Source organism: Oncorhynchus nerka, linkage group LG26, assembly GCF_034236695.1.
Source record: "Oncorhynchus nerka isolate Pitt River linkage group LG26, Oner_Uvic_2.0, whole genome shotgun sequence".
Taxonomy (NCBI): Eukaryota; Metazoa; Chordata; class Actinopteri; order Salmoniformes; family Salmonidae; genus Oncorhynchus; species Oncorhynchus nerka.
In genome coordinates this window covers 16,362,344-16,383,346 of record NC_088421.1, presented here as the reverse complement: position 1 = coordinate 16,383,346, position 21,003 = coordinate 16,362,344, and the positions used below count along the sequence as shown (strand labels likewise).

General features: G+C 42.4%; 1 protein-coding gene across 4 annotated transcripts in view; it reads right to left on the bottom strand.

Moving 5' to 3' along the window:
- Nucleotides 1-21,003, bottom strand: part of LOC115110403 (histone deacetylase 5-like) — a 91,212-nt gene that overhangs the window by 46,998 nt on the left and 23,211 nt on the right. For 2 of the 4 annotated variants that reach the window (XM_029636017.2, XM_065010155.1), the window contains exon 1: nt 15,169-16,157. The exons of 1 other annotated variant lie outside the window; for it this stretch is intronic. In XM_029636017.2, coding sequence (XP_029491877.2) covers nt 15,169-15,319 — 151 coding nt within the window. In that variant the 5' untranslated portion in view covers nt 15,320-16,157. Of the gene's footprint in view, nt 1-15,168; nt 16,160-21,003 lie in introns of those variants that run through there. One more of the 4 variants, XM_065010154.1, reaches the window with a different exon arrangement.

Below are 21,003 nucleotides of genomic sequence, written 5' to 3'. Positions count from 1 at the left end.
AACATGAGTCTTCAATATTCCCAGTTAAGAAGTTTTAGGTTGTAGTTACTATAGGATTATTTCTCTCTATACCATTTGTATTTCATATACCTTTGACTATTGTATGTTCTTAGAGGCGCTATATAGCCTTGCCAGCCTAATCTCAAGAGTTGATAGGCTTGAAGTCATAAAAAGCGCTGTGCTTCAAGCATTGCGAAAAGCTGCAAACAGAAGAAAGCGTGGTTTGAATTAATGTTTACGTGCCTGCTGCTGCCTACCACCACTCAGACTGCTCTATCAAATCATATACTTAATTATAATAAACATACAGAAATATGAGCCTTAGGTCATTAATATGGTCAAAACTATCATTTCGAAAACAAAACGTTTATTCTTTCAGTGAAATACGGAACCGTTCCGTATTTTATCGAACGGGTGGCAACCCTAAGTCTAAATATTGCTGTTACATTGCACAATGTCATGATTATGGAAAATAAATAACCGCCTCTGTTAGGAAGAAATGGTCTTCACACAGTTCGCAACGAGCCAGGCGACCCAAACTGCTGCATTTACCCTGACTCTGCCTACACTGAATGCAAGAGAAGTGACAATTTCAGGCACCGCATTGTTTATATGCAACACAGGACAAGCTAGTTAAACTACTAATATCATCATCATCCATTTTCAAGCAGATTTAAGTCAAAACTGTAACCTGGCCACTCACCGTCTTCTTCTAAGCAACAACAGTTTAGATTTGGCCTTGTGTTTTAGGTTTTCCTGCTGAAAGGGGAATTCATCTCCCAGTGTCTGGTGGAAAGCAGTTTTTCCCTCTAGGATTCTGCTTGTGCTTAGCTCCATTCCTAATTTATCCTGAAAAACTACCCAGTCCTTAACGATTACAAGCATACCCATAACATGATGCCGCCACCACTATGCTTGGAAATATGGCGAGTGGTACTCAGTAATGTGTAGTATTGGATTTTGCCCCAAGCATAAAACTTTGTATTCTGGACAAAATGTTAATTGCTTTGCCACATTTTTTACAGTGTTAGTTTAGTGCCTTGTTGCAAACAGGATGCATGTTTTGGAATATTTTTATTCTGTACGTGCTTCCTTTTCTCTCCATCAACTATACGTTAGTATTGTGGTGTAACTACAATGTTGATCCAGTCCCCGTTTCCTCCTATTACAGCCATTAAAAACTCTAGAACTGTTTTAAAAAGTCACCATTTACCTCATGGTGAAATCCCTGAGCGGTTTCCTTCCTCGCCGGCAACTGAGTTAGGAAGAACGCCTGTATCTCTGTAGTGACTGGTGTATTGATACACCAAAGTGTAATTAATAATGTCACCATGCTCAAAGGGATATTCAATGTATGCTTCTTTTTTTTACCCATCTACCATAACAGGTCCTTGTTCGCGAGGCATTGGAAAACCTCCCTGGTCTTTGTGGATTAATCCGTGTATGAAATTCACTGCTCGACTGAGGGACCTTACAGACAACTGTATGTGTGGGGTACATAGATGAGGTATTCATTGAAAAATCATGTTAAACATTATTGCACACAGATCGAGTCCATGCAATTTATGTGACTTGTTCAGCAAATGTTTACTCCTGAATTTATTTTGGCTTGCCATAACAAAGGGGTTGAATACTTCTTGACACAAGACATTTCAGCTTTTCATTGAATTAATTTAACATTTTTGAAAAACATAATTCCAATTTGACATTATGGGGTATTGTGTGTAGGCCAGTGATTTTTTTTAATCTCAATTTAATACATTTTTTAAATTCAGGCTCTAACACAAAATGCGGAAGAAGGGGTATGAATACTTTCTGAAGGCACGGTATGGGCTCCTGAGTGGCGCAGCAGTCTAAGGCACTGCATGTCCCTGGTTCTAATCCAGGCTGTGTCACATAAATATAAAAAATGACATGTAGGCACCTGATCTGAGCCATAAGGGAGACTCGGCATCTACCACTTCCATATTTTATGTCCCCCCCACTTTGGTTCTGAAATCACAGTCACCCACTGTAATTAACTTGTCGTCATTTTTGCAGATTAAGTGTTTGAGCTAGTAATGTATCAATATTTATAATTTAGCTATGACATACCCAATGAATATAGCACAATTTTGGATTTCACCCCATATCTCAAAATCAAAATGGTTTTGACCATTTGGAAGTTCAGGAAGCTTCTTTTCGCCTCCTGCTTAGGTCATGCAGTGGGCCTCGCAAGTGATTCCTCGTTATGAAATGATCAACTTTATCCTGTATATCTTTAAAAAATAAAATAATTAAAAGACCATATACACTGATAAAAAAAATCTATTGCTGATGGTGAACCTGAACAAATCGAAATTAAGTCTATTGTAAGCCCCGTTCAGCAGGTGTACCCAGATGAGTTGTGTCTACGGTAGCTTACTTTTATTCCAGTAAAAAACACATTTTCAACAGTGCATAGATAACAATAACCTAGCAAATTACATAGGCTGTCACTCACCTAATAAAGCCCAATATCACACAAGCCATTTTAGAATATGAATGCTTAAGTTGCACGATCAGAAACAGGCTGCCTACCTTGAGTTGGTGCGTAGTTCCACTAGGCTACTGATAATTCCCTTGAATTGTTCGACATGCAAAATTACTTGTAACTGTGTTGGCAGTCATTGATCTACATGCTTAGTTCGACACTGAAGGAGAGGATGCATCAGTTGTCACAAAATATGAAGTATTTTAGGAAGGTAGAAAAAGTAATATGAGCAAAACTAATTTGTGAATCAGCGATTCATAACATTGAAAACATGTTGAAAACATGCATGCTACATTTGGTTTGGGGTCCGCAAACCGATGCAGTCGTATCTTAAAACCGTTTGAATTGGGACCGATTGTTACATCCCTACAGATATTAATACAGTTTGTTGGTTTCCAAGGTGTGTGTACTGGCGATTTTATGGTGATTGAACATAAGCATCAAAAACTTAGTTCCCTGTCTAATCACACCAATGTCACCGAATAGAGAGCTCATTGCATGCCGGTACACTGATTTTTATTCTATCAGACAGGACTCAAGGTGGCCAGCGGAGTGGCACTAGCGAGGTGGGAGGCCCTGGGAGTGACCTGAAGGACACCCATTAATAAAATCACACCACGCTCGCCCTGCGGACTGCAAACTGTGCATTCATTAGGCTCTCAGACAGCACTGAAATATGGGCAAAGCTCATCGCACCATAAAAACAAAAACAGGGGTGACAATGACTACGCCCACAGTGTGCTGGAATAAAAGTACAATCTGCTGGTTTGACAAAATGGTCAAACTTTGTACACACTCCAAAAAGTACAGGTCTTGTTAAGAGTTTGATTAGGAGAACTATAGCTAAACACGATATTCAAATCACTGTTGTGTCCTTTCTGTCCATGAGTCAAACACACGGCTGTGTTAATAGTCAAGCATATGTGCCTGTGCCACCTCCTCATGACGACTGATCGATCGTTCCACTCAGCTAGGAACGTACAGTCTGAAGTGCAGGCATTTATTATTCGAATTGTTACAAGCTTTCTTTCCCGTCTCTTTTTTAAGTCTGCAAAACAGAGGGTGCAGCTTACGTCATGGTTCTTTTCTTTAGCAGGGCTACACCAACTACACTTTGGAAAGACAAGAGAAAAGAGGGAGCAAAGCAAGACAAAAAAAAAGGGGGGGGAAACATGAATATTGCTTTCCAGAAATAGCACATAGCAACATGAGGTAGGCTGCCCTGTCAAATCTGCTCTGCGTCCTTTCCTTGTTAGCCACACATGGCGAAGAGAGAGATGGGAGAAACGGAAGCTGGCCTGATCTGTTCAGTTTGGACAAAAATGGTGCCCAGATTTTTTAAAAGTTGGAAAGACAAGGGAGAGAGCACAGGCAGGGTGATAGCCTATATTTACGTCCTTTGGAACAGTCTTATAGCGGTCGGAGCCTCATCCTGATGCTAATAGGAGAGGTTGTAAATAGCCTGTGTGATTTATGTGCCTCAGGAACCCCCAAAGCCTTGGCAGGCCCTCTGCAGGGGTAGCTCCTTGCTCTGGGAAAACAAGAAACTAGTAGTTTCTTCTGAGGAAGCCCAAAAACGACACTTGGGGCAGAGAGACAGTCTATAACTTATTGCTATGGCTTGCATGTAAGCTGACATTTATCCAGTAGCTTGCCTGTTCCTTTGATTCTCCCTTTGGTATGCAACTGGTGATCGCCATGGTGATCGCATGGATGTTGGAACATAATGGGCCTGGAGCGGACTACAGATTGCTGCTGCCCGGATAGAGTCATGTGATGGGGACATGGCTAGATGAAATTCAGGCCTTCACCCGGACTAAAGAATTTTAAAAGAAAATTCTGGGAGCATTCGGAGTTTTCCAACAGCAAACAGTTCCCCTGTTGTCTCCCGTTTTACCTGAACCATAAAGAATGTTGATCACTGGACATAAGGCACCCTACTCCAGCACACTCCAAACACTGTCCCTTTCAAATGAAGCAGCCTACACAAACCCACTGTGGTGCACAATGTGGTGGATACAATCCCTGAAGGGTTGATTTCTGTTCCTCACATGAGATAGCCTTCCTTTTGAAAAGAGGGGGAAATTATGGAAAGCATAAACCTTGAGACGATGAAATGTCATCGCTAAGCACTGACCTGAGTCTGCCACTGTTTACATGTTCTATAAATGTTCCGGCATTGACGTCAAACGCTTGCATGAGAGGAATGTTGTTTTCTGGGTAAACTTCTATGTGTGGTGCGGAATTCATTTCATACCCCTTTTTAGCGGTAGGGGAGGGTTTGGCTCGGTTTGAACATATCCCAGTTGAAATAGATCATACATACACACCCCCCAAAAAAACAGACCAGCATATTAGTGACGCACGTGATTATTTAGTAATAATATGATCCCTCTGAGAAGCTGCAGCTGCGTATTAGCAGTGGCACATTTTACAAAGTGTGCCACTGAAACATAAGTGAGTTTTTTTTGTTTTGAAGCTCAAAATCTAGTGTGTCATACTCTCTTAAGGGAGCCCTGGAAGCTTCCAAGGAAAACATTTGTATTGAAACATTTCTATTCATAAATCATAGACCTCAACCTTAGAAACAAATTATCTTGGGCATAACCAAGACAGCCAGTAAAGGCCTCTTGATATTAATGTGTGTGTATTGTGGCCTAATCCAGAGAAAGTCCTTCAGCTGCCTATCTGCTCAAAAAAGGGCACCATCCCCCTCGGCTCAAAGCAGTGATCATGGGCCCCTTCAGGATTCACACAACTTTATTTGTCAGCGATATAAATAGCGCCAGCCTTTAATGAAGTCTGACTTTCTCAGAGCTAAAATAGAACCCCTGTGGCCTCGCTGCTTCTCAGCCACAACAGTAGAGTCTGCTGCATGATCAAGTTACATGTTCACACACAGAACCACGTAATACCAGTGTACTGGAGACAAGAACCAAGATTGGTTGAAGTGTGTGCCACCTCCCGCTGGATTCAACAGCAAAGCATTCTGCCCTCCTTGGCATCTGGGGTACCCATGGAACGTACCGATACAATGCCATACTATTTGGGTTTGAATCGTCACCACAGTGATTTGTAATGTAGTCAATTGCTGTGAACCACTAACCTTGGATGCCCAAGATAATTTGTCCAACACCACAATAACACATGCAGACATCAACACACCATAACATTCTCTTTGTTGGATATACATCTTATAACAGTTGCCCTTCAAACAGATATTAAAAGACAGTCCTTGGGATCACATGCAGGAGGCAAAACGTGCTGAGAGGACTCTGGTCCCTCCCAGAGGGAGCTCCGCTCAGTGACAGTTTCAGCACAAATGCATGAATCAATATTTGGAGAGCAGATCCGAGTACCAACTGGAGTTCCCTGGCCCGCAGCAGAGGGGTATGTAGGTAAGGAGAGTCTGGGGACAGCAGGTCCGCCAGGGCGTCTCTGGTGTCAGCCAGGATGAATGCATCAGTGCGCCACCCCCTACCCACAGCCCCTCCATGCCACCAATGGGACACTTCCTATTGAGGTAGTCCTGCATCCCCGTCCCGGGTGTGTCGGGCAAAGCTGCACATTATTGTATCAGGCCCATCTGGGGCTTTTGAATGCTAGGAGGGGAGCATCAATAGTTGTATCCAGATTTGGTCTGGAAACCAAAATATCTTAGGCTTATGTACACACACACAACTCTGGGGAACCTATGGCTTCATAGAAGTCTATACAATATCACCTGACCTCTCACAAACACACATTCAAAAGTTTGAAAGAAAAAATTATATTTTGTCCATTAAAATAACATCGAATTGATCAGAAATACAGTGTAGACATTAATGTTGTAAATGACTGTTGTAGCTGGAAACTGCAGATTTTTTATGGAATATCTACATAGGCGTATAAAGGCCCATTATCAGCAACCATCACTCCTGTGTTCCAATGACATGTTGTGTGATCCAAGTTTATCATTATTTTAAAAAGGCTAATTGATCATTAGAAAACCCTTTTGCAATTATGTTAGCACAGCTAAAAAAATAAAAAAAAATAAACTGGTGCTGATTAAAAGAAGCAATAATACCTGCCTTCTTTAGACTAGTTGAGTATCTGGAGCATCAGCATTTGTGGGTTTGGTTAGTCTCAAAATGACCAGAAACAAATAACTTTCTTCTGAAACGCATCAGTCTATTCTTGTTCTGAGAAATGAAGGCTATTCCTTGCAAGAAATTGCCAAGAAACTGAAGATCTCGTACAACGCTGTGTACTACTCCCTTCAAAGAACAGCACAAACTGGCTCTAACCAGAATTTTAAAAAAGAGTGGGAGGCCCCGGTGCACAACTGAGCAAGAGGACAAGTACATTAGTGTGTCTAGTTTGAGAAACCGATGCCTCACAAGTCCTCAACTGGCAACTTCATTAAAATAGTACCCGTGTATTTTTTTTTTTAAAGAAGCCATCTCTCAGACTGGCACATAAAAAGATTAAGATGGGGCAAAAGAACAGACACTGGACAGAGGAAGATTGGAAAGAAGTGGTATGGACAGACAAATCTACGTTTGAGGTGTTTAGATCAAACAACATTCGTGAGATGCAGAAAAAAATGAAAAGATGCTGAGGAGTGCTTGATGCCATCTATCAAGCATGGTGGAGGCAATGTGATGGTCTGAGGGTGCTTGGTGGTGGTGGTAAAGTGGGAGATTTGTCCAGGGTAAAAGGGATCTTGAAGAAGGAAGGCAATCACTCCAATTTGCAACGCCATGCCGTACCCTGTGGACAGTGCTTAATTGGAGCCAATTACCCCCTACAGCAGGACAATGACCCAAAGCACAGCTCTGAACTATTTAGGGAAGAAGCAGTCTGTGCTGGCCACTCCACTAGTCATCGGATCTCAACCCTATTGAACTGTGGGAGCAGGTATGTAAGAAGTGCCCATCGAGCCAATCCAATTTGTGGGAGGTGCTTCAGGAAGCATGGGGTGAAATCTCTTCAGATTACCTCAACAAATTGACAACTAGAATGCCAAAGGTCTGCAAGGCTATAATTGCTGCAACTAGAGGATTATTTGACAAAAGCAAAGCTCGAAGGACACAATTATTTATAACCTTATCAACGTCTGGACTATATTTCCTATTCATTTTGCAACTAATTTCATGTATGTTTTCATGGAAAACAAAGGCCATTTCTAAGTCACCCCAAACTTCTGAACGGTTGTGTGCACACACTCAGACTGCTTTCTGCAAAATTATCCTGCCTCTAAATATACCCCCTCCTGCCATAATAGGACTACACTCTAATTACTACCACTAACAATATCAGGTAAGAGGAGTCGACTCCCATTGCGATATTTTTAGCATTAGTATGGGATAAAATGTTTGTACATTCCTATTATTGATGTATAAGGATTTCTGATCGCTTAGGGGCCCATCACAATCTAAAAATCTGAAATTATTTTAGATAAGAGTTGATTAAGAGAAAGGATTCAGCAGGTATGACCTCTATTTGACCAAGACAGGTGGAATAAGTTACACAATAAGCCTTTTTTATTATTATTAGGTGATGTCTAATTATACGCTAGTCAGCTCAACAACATAGCATATCTAGAGCCAAGGTTGTCAGAGACTTGTTGGCAGTAGGTAATAAATGCTTCATGACAGCCAGCTGAGGTGAAGACAACTCCAGGACAGTATCTGTGACACGTCCTGTTGATAATGGCGTGCCGGGCAGGTAGCAATGTAGGTAAGGTAAGAGATGATTGTCTGGGAACACACCACGCAGGTACACACACACACCCAACTCCACCATCCCAGATATGGGTGGGAGCACAGCACCGGGCTGGTAAACAGGCGTGACATGCCTGGGCGTTCATTATAGCACTGGAACATAAGAGGGGGGAGAGTGTTGCGGGTTGACAAGCCCTGGTGGTGACGGGGGGGCAATGCTATATTTAAATTTGTCTTAATTTAGCAGCCTCTAGGAAACTAATTTAGTACTCAGATAATACTGTGAATGTTCTCCCACACATCATTGTTGGTGGGTAGCAAAGGGCCTCTACTTGTGGGGAGTAGACTATAACAGACTCCTGTACAGGACAGCTAGAAAACCGCAGGCCTGCTCTGCAGTCAGTCCCTCCATACATTTTTACCCCTCACATCCCCTTGCATAACTTGTATCTATCTTGAAACTGAAAATGTACACAGAACATTCAACATAAAAACTGTTACCCAAGGCCCCATATGATTCACAATGCGGTTTGAATGGACTAAGCCATTTTGGATCCGTCAGAACAAGGACCACAACAAATCAAGCAGAGTATGACTAAACGACAAGAGGCTTTTTTTAAGACAACCCCTTAATTAGGCCTATCACAAGGCACACCTAATTTGAACATGGATTAGGCCTACTAAATTAGCTCCTATTCAAAATACCAACCACCATATCCAAGGAACCAGCCAAACCTAGTACCTTCCCTGCATAGAGTGGAAGAATGAGGGCTAATGGTGGGATCATGGGTTGTTTCAGAAAGGGGTTGTGGGTGTAAACGGGACTATCAAACATTCCATCTCAATAAGGATCTGGGCCACATGAAAGGCCCTAGTGATTCCTGGTTGGATCACAGTTCTGACGCATACGTCTGCACTTGACTCTTTATAATTACAGGTCCCTGTTGCAGTGAGGGTTGTGGGCAGCCCCCAGCAGCTGGCTGCAGTGCGTAGCCTCGCACTAGCATATACTCCGCTCTAAGAAAAACATCTGCAAACTCCAAAACCGTTTTGATGTAGCAACTGGCCCAGAGCCTAAGAACATGCAGGGCTTTAAAATGACTCTGTATAGCTGGACTGCAACAGTCATGACACAGTTGGCAAGAACTGAACTCAAGTTTCAATACCAGCCTATTGCCTTCTCAGCCTGATTAATTGACAGTCTTTTAAAGATGAACGTTTTACAACCGTGTACAATTTGCATCATGCGATTACTGTGATCACTTCGTGACACATGGGCCAAAGGAGGACCAGGGCAGTGACTAGTGACTGAGGCATAACTGTGACAAAGCACCTTGTGCCACTAAACCAATTGGTTAAAAGGCATGACTGTGAAAGTGTGTTGTGTCCTAGCAACCTTGTTCTAGACCCCATATAAGCCACATCAATCCATTGTTGACATCACCGCAGCATCATTCAAAGAAACTGGAACAAATCAATGTTCTACCTCATCCAGTGAGCATAGACATCTGACCACTGTACAGATGTACAAGGCAAAGTGGAGGCAGATATCATAATGAAGTCACAGGCTGGTCACTGAATGTCATGTTCAAGTGAAATGACCAGGAGGGAGAAACAGATTCATGTTTGCATACCAGTGATTTCACATGGTGTGTTACAACGATATAGCCTAGTGATGATAGACCAAGCCAATATCAGCTACATCAGATATCCAAGTGTATGCTGCTCCCAAGTCTAGCCACTTAGTCTAGCAAGATGGAGCTGATCGTGGATTACAGGAAAAGGAGGACCGAACAGGCCCACATTAACAGGGCTGTCGTGGAACGGGTCGAGTTTTAAGTTCCTTGGTGTCCACATCACCAATGAACGATCATGGTCCAAACTAGAGGTCGACCGATTAATCGGAATGGCCGATTTCAAGTTATGACAATCTAAAATCGGTGTTTTTGGGCACCAATTTTTTAAAATATACACACACACACCTTTATTTAACTAGGCAAGTCAATTAAGAACACATTCTTATTTTCAATGACGGCCTAGGAACGGTGGGTTAACTGCCTCGTTCAGGGGCAGAACGACAGCTTTTCACCTTGTCAGCTCGGGGGATCCATTCTTGCAACCTTACAGTTAACTAGTCCAACGCAATAACGACCTGCCTCTCTCTCGTTGCACTCCACAAGGAGACTGCCTGTTACGCGAATGCAGTAAGCCAAGGTAAGTTGCTAGCTAGCATTAAACTTATCTTATAAAAAATCATAATCACTAGTTAACTACACATGGTTGATGAGATTACTAGATATTATCTAGCGTGTCCTGCGTTGCGTATAATCTGACTGAGCATACAAGCATCTAAGTATCTGACTGAGCGGTACGTGGTAGGCAGAAGCAGGCACGTAAACATGAATTCAAACAGCACTTTTGTGCGTTTTGCCAGCAGCTCTTCGTTGTGCGTCAAGCATTGCGCTGTTTATGACTTCAAGCCTATCAACTCCCGAGATGAGGTTGGTATAACCGAAGTGAAATGGCTAGCTAGTTAGCGCGTGCTAATAGCGTTTCAAACATCACTCGCTCTGAGCCCTCAAGTAGTTGTTCCCCTTGCTCTGCATGGATAGCGCTGCTTCGAAGGTGGCTGTTGTCGTAGTGTTCCTGGTTCGAGCGAGGAGAGGGACGGAAGCTATACTGTTACACGAGCAATACTAAAGTGCCTATAAGAACATCTACTAGTCAAAGGTTAATGAAATACAAAATGGTATTCCTATAATAACTACAACCTAAAACTTTTTACCTGGGAATATTGAAGACTCATGTTAAAAGAAACCACCAGCTTTCATATGTTCTGAACAAGGAACTGAAACGTTAGCTTTCTTACATAGCACATATTGCACTTTTACTTTCTTCACCAATACTTTTGTTTATGCATTATTTAAACCAAATTGAACATGTTTCAATATTGACTTGAGGCTAAATTGATTTTATCGATGTATTATATTAAGTTAAAAGTGTTCATTCAGTATTGTTGTAATTGTCATTATTACAAAAAAAAAAACTATACTAGGCAAGTCAGACTGTTCTCTCTGCTACCGCACAAAAAGCGGTACTGGAGCACCAAGTCCAGGTCCAAAAGGCTCCTTAACAGTTTCTACCCCCAAGCCATAAGACTGCTGAACAATTAATCAAAAATGGCCACCCGGACTATTTACATTGCTGCTTATCGCTGCATATTATCTACATGTACAAATTACCTCGATTAACCTGTACCCCTGGACATTGACTGAGTACCGATACCCCCTGTATATAGCCTCGTTATTGTTATGTAATTTTCGATTTTTTTTATTTATTCAGTAAATATTTGAACTCTTTCTTGAACGGCATTGTTGGCTAAGGGCTTGTAAGTAAGCACGCATTTCACAGCATTCAGCACGTGACAAATACAATTTGAAGAGTTCTTGTGCTGAAGAATGTGCCGTTTACTGTTAAATCACTTGAAAATCAGCTTGAAATACAGTAAAAATTGAATAAGTCTGAACATCTCTTAAATTTACTTCTAACAATGAAATGTCTGATGCTGATTCTTAAAATACAGGACATGTAGCCTAGTTTGTGTGCATAAACATGTCGACAACTCCGTGAGTAATATAATTACAGGAGGATTTTCAGGAGACCAAGCCAGTGACAAATCGATCTAGTTTATTTAGCTCACCTATCACCTAGCTTTAATTGCCACCCTACTCAGGAGTTTACTCATTGTTGATTTTTTCTTTGAAGAATGTCAGTGTGATTTGTCTGAAACAGAATGGCAGGTTTGACAGGGTCAGGTATCTGGTTACTGCAAATTCATTCAGTCACCCATTCAGTTGCAAATCTGTAATCCATCTAATCCCAAATGATTCCCTCTGCTCTGCAGCAGTAAGTGCTGCTTTTCCATTATCTAAATCAAGGTTTGATTAATACAAAATATTGCCAGGCCTCCCAAGTGGCGCAGCGGTCTTAGGCACTGCATCGCAGAGTTGTGACGTCAATACAGCCTGGGGTTCGTTCCCAGGCTGTGTCACAACCGGCCGTGACCGGGAGTCCCGTAGGGCGGCGCATAATTGGCCCAGCGTCGTCCAGGTAAGGGGACAGTTTGGCCAGGCGGGATTAACTTGACTCCTCTAGTTCAAGCGACTCCTTGTAGCAGGCCGGGCGCTTGCAAGCTGGCTTCCGGGTTAAGCAAGCAGGTGTTAAGAAGCGCGGCTTGGCGGGTCATGTTTTGGAGGACGCAAGACTCGACCTTCGCCTCTCCCGAGCCCGTTAGGGAGTTGCAGCTAGAAGATAGTGATCACGAGAAAAAGACAAAAACAAATATTGCCATATGCAGGAAGAGTCAACTGCACTGGTTGTGTGTCAGTCGCACACAAAGCCTTCCCTGTAAACTAGAATGCCCACTTAAAATCAGACCGAGACATCTGTTGTCCACAGTGATAGTTAAACCAACACACACGCCACCTGATGAGACACTTTCTCCAGTGACAAAACAACTTACTGCATGCAACTTACACACACTAACAAATACACCAGGCACAGAAACAAAGGCAAGCCATTAAAAGGTATAGGGTAGACAGTCGTACGTCTGCTACTTCTATAACCACAGTTCACATCATGGAGTAAATGGCAGATTAATCTCAATACGTCAGGGCATAATGGAAGGAGCAAGGGCATAGATTCACCTCTAGCCGATTAGAATGGTCAGCACCAGTTATGGAGCCCAATAGCCTTCAAGTCACTGATATGAGGTTGGATTATCATACACAACCGTTCAAAAGTTTGGGGCCACTTGGAAAACAAGGACATTTTTATTTTCCATTTTGCGGGTACTATTTAATGAAGCTGCCAGTTGAGGACTTGTTTGGCGCCTGTTTCTCTAACTAGACACACTAATGCACTTGTCCTCTTGCTCAGTTGTGCACCAGGGCCTCCCACTCTTTCTATTCAGGTTAGAGTCAGTTAGCGCTGTTCTGTGAAGGGAGTAGTACACAGCGTTGTACGAGATCTTCAGTTTCTTGGCAATTTCTCGCATTGAAAAGCCTTCATTTCTCAGAACAAGAATAGACGCGTTTCAGAAGAAAGTTCTTTGTTTCTGGCCATTTTGAGACTAACCGAACCCACAAATGCTGATGCTCCAGATCCTCAACTAGTCTAAAGAAGGACAGTTTTATTACTTCTTTAATCAGTAGAACCGTTTTCAGCTGTGCTATAACAATTGCAAAAGGGTTTTCTAATTATCAATTAGCCCTTTAAAATTATAAACTTGGATTAGCTAACACAACGTGCCACTGGAACACAGGAGTGATGGTTGCTGATAATGGGCCTCTGTACGCCTACGTAGATATCCCATTAAAAAAACGAATTCAGCCGTTTCCAGCTACAACAGTAATTTACAACATTAACAATGTCTACACTGTATTTCTGATCAATTTCATGTTATTTTAATGGACTTTTTTTGTACTTTTCTTCAAAAACAAGGACATTACTAAGTGATCCCCAAACTTTTGAACGGTAGTGTGTGTCTGGAGAAACAGTAACATTTGCAAAGCCCATATCAGATGGACCAAACCACTGATATCGTGTGAGGTTGGATCATCATAAAACCTATGTCTGGACTGAGCAACGGTAACACTGCTAAAACAGGTGCAGCCAGGAAGCTTCCGGTGGAGGTTAACCATTGTTGCCGCAGGTCAGGTCCCCGTCACGTTATGATCCTGGTTGAGCCGATCAAAGGACCTGGCATTCCTTCTATTTCCTGTGGTCTTAGTGGTGGAGCTTTTTATAAACATGTTAAGTGTTAAGGCCTTGTCTACTCAGTCTGTGGGCAACAAAGATCTCCATTCACAGGGTCTAGTTTTTGTAACAGGCTGGTGTTAACAAGCCTGAACAAAACACCCTCAATAGCACCTCACAGTTCAAGGGAAATTCTACTAAAGTTACTAAAACTTTTCACAGGATTAAAGTACAAGGTGTCAAGACAGTCTGGGAGCAGAAAATCCTTGGTGTCTTTTGTAAACTAACTCACTACTATTTCCCCCCTTACTAGCGCCGACTTTGCTGATAGCTACTCTTGAGGAAAAATGTACTGTATGATATGTGGTTGTCCAACCTAGTCATCTTAAGATGAATACAGTGAGCTAAATTACTAAAATGGAAAATGTACCCCCCAAATTGTTGACCTACTAAATGTCAAACCCTGAAACACTTTGTAGCTGTAAAGTAGGGAGCACATCTGGATGCGTAGTTTAACTTGAGCATAGTCCTTGACATGATAGAACATGTATGCTCATTGTTGTAATAGGAAACACCTTATTTAAAGAAACAGCTTTTTCCTACCCATCCATCTAGGACCCATTTTAAATGAACATAAAAAACAGGTAAAATCCCCCAAAAAAGGTCCTGTCCCAGATTCTTTAAAACATGATTAAATCACCATTACCAAATCAAAATGTCAGCACTATCCTGTCATATTTTTCACAAATTAACCGTACCAAGGTCAGTGCCAATGGGACAATTCATGAAGGTTAGAAAACCAAAGGAAATGCGCACATCCACTTATTTGAACAGGTGTCGGGTAAACAAGGGGAGCATATGCAAGAGAAAGAGAACCACCCACATGCTGCTCTATAGCCGTTCTGCTCTGTTGATTTAAGCACGGGTGAGCAGTAAATCCATCCCCCGTCCTCTCAGCGCACACTAGGACATAGAAGCTGTGGAAGACAGTCCAAAACTTGAGTGGCCGTAGTCAATTTCTATGCATTCCTTTCAAAAAGTCCTTCCCTCAAAAGCAGCCTCAACAATAACATGGGGTGACAGACAAAAACACTACACCTCTAGTCACAACAGTCTTAAAAAATAAAATCCTCTCAGGTGCTCAGAGATGCACCCACCCTTCCCCTGCCCTCAACCCCCCCATGTATGACTCACCAGCACTGGGCATGGCCGACACTTGGGACAGGGGCAGCAGCTCCAGAGGTTGCTCCCTGCTGGACACTGCGTCTGAGGAGAAGCAGGACTCGGTCTCATAGATGGTCTGCAACATTGCGCACAGCCCCGGCACGGTGGGCCTTAAAAGCATGCCAGTGCAAGGGTGTCCTTCCAATACATATGGGGAAACAAAAGAAACACTATCCAGGCAAGTTTCAGATGCAGAAAATGAGAGAAAAGCTTGGACTAGATGAGAAGGTGAACACTGCAAAATTCCTCTTAGATTTTTAAAGAAAACTCCAGAATTCCTCTTCTAGAGATGAAACAACTGATGAAGGAGAGAGATCCTTGAGGTTCCATGGCTCAAACAGAACTGTGTCTCCAGGTGAACAGAGAGCTGTTCCAAGCACAGGCTACAGAAGAAACAAAACAAGTAGTTTGGCCAGAGGCGAGAAGACCAGCACTGAACCACTCAGAGGAGCAAAGTTAAAATACACACCGCCCTCTGAGTTACGTAGCCTTCTCAAAACACCACGTATGAAAAACTGTCAATCTGGGGAAAATAAATAGCAGGCAAAAAAAAGGCTGTGTGAATCTCGTCCAAAAAGCACCAGTCGTCTGTTTGGAAAGCAGAGTAGACATGGACACCGTCAGCTCAAGAGTCTGGCTGTCACTGCGTCGGCGAAGATCTGAGAGCGCCACATGAGAGATCAGCGAATGGCGAGAGGAGAGTGAGAAGGAGGAGCGAGATAGAGAAGAGGGGGGAGAGAGAGAGAGAGAGAGAGAGAAGCTGAAAATAGATCACTAGGAGGTTGTGCAGACTGTGCTCGGGAGGTAGACTTTTGTTGACGGCATTGAATGTTAGCCTCCTAGTCTCTTCTCCTACTGCAGCGTGTCCTCCTTGTTCTCTTCACAAATGCAGCGCTGCTGCACTCTGCATCTGCCACAGAGGAGAAAGCAGTCAGAACCACCCATCACCTCAACCAGTGGTAGACAAATTGAAACCTGCAGCGTATTTCCAAAGAGGGGTTGTCCCCTAGCCTAGATCTCCTTTTGTTTTTTCCCCCTGTTTGTTTATTTTTCCGGTAACTTCTACCCAACGCCTCCCCTGCTGTGTTGCGGAGCACAGCGGTAGAAGAGGAGCGCTACTGATTTTACAAACAGACTGGGCTTCTCAGGGCGGCTGGAAATAGCTGCAGAGTGGCAGAGGGGCGGGACTAGGGCTATAAATAGAGACGAGAGCTGAGGGTGTTTGAGAAGGAGAGGAGGAAAGGAGGGGACCTTGTTCATTCAAAAAGCACTGAGCCAATCGAGCGCCGTTCCCAGTGCCGAGGGGGGGGGGGGGGGGATGCCACCATTGGAACCTTGAAGTGCAAGGACTGACAAGCAAAATGGCTAATGTAGGGAGACAAAGTCGGTTAAACACTCACATCCTGCAAATGATCGGAAAAGCTTTGCTAGAACCAAATGCTTCTGCACATTAGGGGTAAATCTATTTATTAAATCGAGCCTAACTGCGTCAACAGCTCGTTGCAACTTAACATTTTTAAATCGTACCATCAATGTGTAGAATCAAAGCAAACATTGTAACCTACATATAAACAATACTGCCAAATGATTGAGAATAAAATTGATAACACACTTCTTACATAATATTGTCTGACTCCACCAAGGGCAGCAGCTGGGCTAATAAACAACTGTTAATGGCCTGCTGTGTTCAGACTGGAGAGTGAAACAATGGATGACATTGCACCAGGAATCCCAAGTCAGCCATTGCTGGCTATGTTAGCCACTTTATTCTCAGATGGTCACAGTGCCATTTTAAACTCAAAATGGTTATGAGGGACTTGGCCGGGGACCCATCAAAGAGGGGGTTTCTCCAGTCCCCACTGGACCACAGCAGATGTGACTTTCCATCTGTGCCAACTGAAATGCTCCCTATTAATATGTGTAGCCAAAGTGTGTGCGTGTTAAATCTCCTTCACTATAGTGATTAGAGGTTCACCGATTAATCGGAATGGCCGATTTCACGTTTTCATAACAATCGGAAATCGGTATTTTTGGGCGCCGATTTGCCGATTGTTATTATTTTTTCACACCTTTATTTAACTCGGCAAGTCAGTTAAGAACACATTCTTATTTTTCAATGACTGCCTAGGAACACGGAGTTAACTGCCTCATTCAGGGGCAGAACGACAGCTTTTCACCTTGTCAGCTCGGGGGATCCAATCTTGCAACCTTACAGTTGACTAGTCCAACGCAATAACGACCTGCCTCTCGTTGCACTCCAGAAGGAGTTACACGAATGCAGTAAACCAAGGTAAGTTGCTAGCTAGCATTAAACTTATCTTGTAAAAAAATCATAATCACTAGTTAACTACACATGGTTGATGATATTACTAGATATTACCTAGCGTGTCCTGCGTTGCATATAATCTGAGCATACAAGTATCTGACTGAGCAGTGGTAGGCAGAAGCGTAAACATTCATTCAGACAGCACTTTCGTGCGTTTTGCCAGCAGCTCTTCATTGTGCGTCAAGCATTGCGCTGTTTGACTTCAAGCCTATCAACTCCCGAGATGAGGCTTGTGTAACCGAAGTGAAATGGCTAGCTAGTTAGCGCGCGCTAATTGTCATTGTGTTGCTGGTTCGAGCCCAGGGAGGAGCGAGGAGAGGGACGGAAGCTATACTGTTACACTGGCAATACTAAAGTGCCTATAAGAACATCCAATAGTCAAAGGTTAATGAAATACAAAATGGTATAGAGGGAAATAGTCTTATAATAACTACAACCTAAAACTTCTTGCCTGGGAATATTGAAGACTCATGTTAAAAGGAATCACCAGCTTTCATATGTTCTCATGTTCTGAACAAGGAACTGAAACGTTAGCTTTCTTACATGGCACATATTTTACATGGAACATATTGCACTTTTACGTTCTTCTCCAACATAATGTTTTGACATTATTTAAACCAAATTGAACATGTTTCATTATTTACTTAAGGCTAAATTGATTTTATTGATGTATTATATTAAATTAAAATAAGTGTTCATTCAGTATTGTTGTAATCGTCATTATAACAAATAAATAAATAAAAATCGGCCGATTAAAATCGGTATCAGCTTTTATGGGCCTCCAATAATCGGTGTTGAAAAATCATAATCGGCCGACCTCTAATAGTGATGCATGCATATTAAGAAACATCCTCCTTCTCCTTAACCAGTAGCTCTGACCACAAGCCTTGTTGAAATGTATTGCAAACACAGATTCAAAATGAAAGTCAGTCTTACTTAGAAGTCAAGAGAAAGTTACAGTTGCTGCTTGGAGTATTGACAAGAGCCAAGTGCATTTTTTGAACTTCTGCCACTGGGCAACCAGCTCCGACCAACTGTGGCTCTCTAAGATGTGAATAGACTGGATGCGCCACCTGCTACCATGACTACAATTAGCAGTTTGTGAGAATTCTAAGCCCACCTGACAAAAGGAGTAGGGTCCAGCTAGATATCTCAGCATTGGAGAAAAGAGTAGAGCAGCAGTCTTGTGCATTGCCAAAACTCCCATCCAACCCCTTCTCCTGCCATGACTCTCCACTCACCCCCATTATTTATAGGTGGATGTATCTTTCTGGCTTCCTTACGTACATTGGGTTATATTAGCTTGAGGCAAATGGAGGAGTGGGGAGAGGCCGCAACGTTTTCTTCTGTAAATGTTTTGGGCATAGGATGAACTTGCGCAGTTAATGTCAAGGACTTTGCCGGCTAACTTTGTTTGACAGAGGCCCTCTGTTTGGCGTAAGCTGGGCTTGACCCAATTAAGAGCCAACCAATCCAAATAGACAACTCTCACCTGCAAGAAACCTGGAGGGAGGCAAAACACACTGAACAAACTGAGGTTTTGTAAATCTTGGGCTGTGGATCAAGCTGGGCTCTAACTGAGGAGATTCATCTCAAGACTGCTTTCCTCTGCAGTCTTAAAAGGCCAGGGCTATTCTACTGGCGGTCCAGATACGGCCCATTTATTAAATTTAGCCCTGTGATAACTTTTGAACATTTGATTTTTTTAAAACAGAAGAAAAATCCCTGCCAAAATAACAAGTACTATGGTGGATGTCTATAGTGTAGTTTCTAGCGTCTATTTTTTGTTCATATGAATTTGGCTCTAGCATTTGAACAGTTAAAACTACTAAATATTATGACCCTACTCCTGAAGTATATGACTCAAGAACACGTGCCTTCCGTTTCCCTCTGAGACTCACAAGTACTCGTTAGAAGGAGTGTGAGGGGGAAAAAATAAAAACACCAAAGACTACTTCCTTCAGAATGGAATTTGTCATTACCTGATGACATATGTTTGTGTTATTTATTGAAATGTTAAGTTTTCAGATTTTAAAATGACAATCTTAAAACTTCTTCAGGATCGGTGTGTCCCTTCCACAGGACGGTTGAGCTAACATATACTAATCGCATTAGCCGGAGGTTGTAAGTAACAAGAACATTTCCCAGGACATAGACGTATCTGATATTGTCAGAAAGCATACATTTTTGTTAATCTAACGGCACAGTCAAATTTACAGTAGCTATTAGTAAAGTAATACCATACTATTTGAGGAGAGTGCACAGTTTTGAACATGAAAAGTTACTAAACAAATTAGGCACATTTGGGCAGTCTTGACAATTTTGAACAGAAATGCAATGATTAATTTGATCAGTCTAAAGCTTCGCACATACACTGCCGCCATCTACCTGGCTAAAATCGAAATTGCAGGGGGCTGGAATAATACATTACGGCATTTCAAAGATGGTACAAAAAACACAAGAGCACGGTTGTTTTTTCATGGTATACGCTTTTTTTTTTGCGTTATATTCTCCTACATTCTTTCCACAAACGTCAAAGTGTTTCCTTTCAAATGATACCAAGAATATGCATATCATTGTTTGAGGGCCTGGCAGTTAGATTTAGGTTTGTCATTTTAGATGGAAATTAAAACATCTATATTTTTAAAGTGGTGGATCCTTTTAGTAGTTAAAATAGTAAGTGAGCGCTGCGCCTTTCTCTTTTCAATGAGAAAAATGTTTTGGTTGCACCTCAACTTACGTTGTCGGTCGAGTGCCCTCCACTTCTTCCCCAATTTCTTTTTGCAACATTTAATTTTAAGAAAAGTTCTTTATTGTTGTGCGCGCATTGCTTTTTTTTTTTTTGTAATACAAGTCTTCCGAAGAATAGTCGCATGTGGAAAATGTCTGGCCCGCCTACAATTCACTTTTATTTTATTTTGTTACACATCTGGCCCTCGTACGAATATAGTTGAATAGCCCTGGGCTAGACTGTATGAACAACTCCTCAACAGTGCGAAAGACAAAATGGTCATGTTCTGGAGCTTATTCAACCTGAATCTGGGAAGGTTCTAGAGAATGCTCAAGACTGTAAAGGACAACTTCTGGTCTTGAATTCACAGATCTCTATGAGAGCGAGATATCTATCACATCTCACACACACACGGAATCCCAAAGCTAAAGACCAGTGGAAACCTCCTGCATGTCAATATCAAAATTAAAGCGAAGCAGCAGAGAGACACTGAAATAAAGTCATGCAAGCCGTAACAAAAAACACAAAGAGAGGACAACTTACATAAAACCATTTTACACGCGAGACGACCGACTGCGAGCAATTGCAGTAAAAGCCTCCAATGAGTCAGGTCCATGAAAATCCTTTACGAGACGTTCCCATTCACACTTCCTCAGTGGGTGAGTTTACTGCGAGAGAGGTGCATCATAACTGCCCCGCTGAGGACCGGGCCCTGACCCAACACAGTTCTGCATTTGCGCACTCCGAC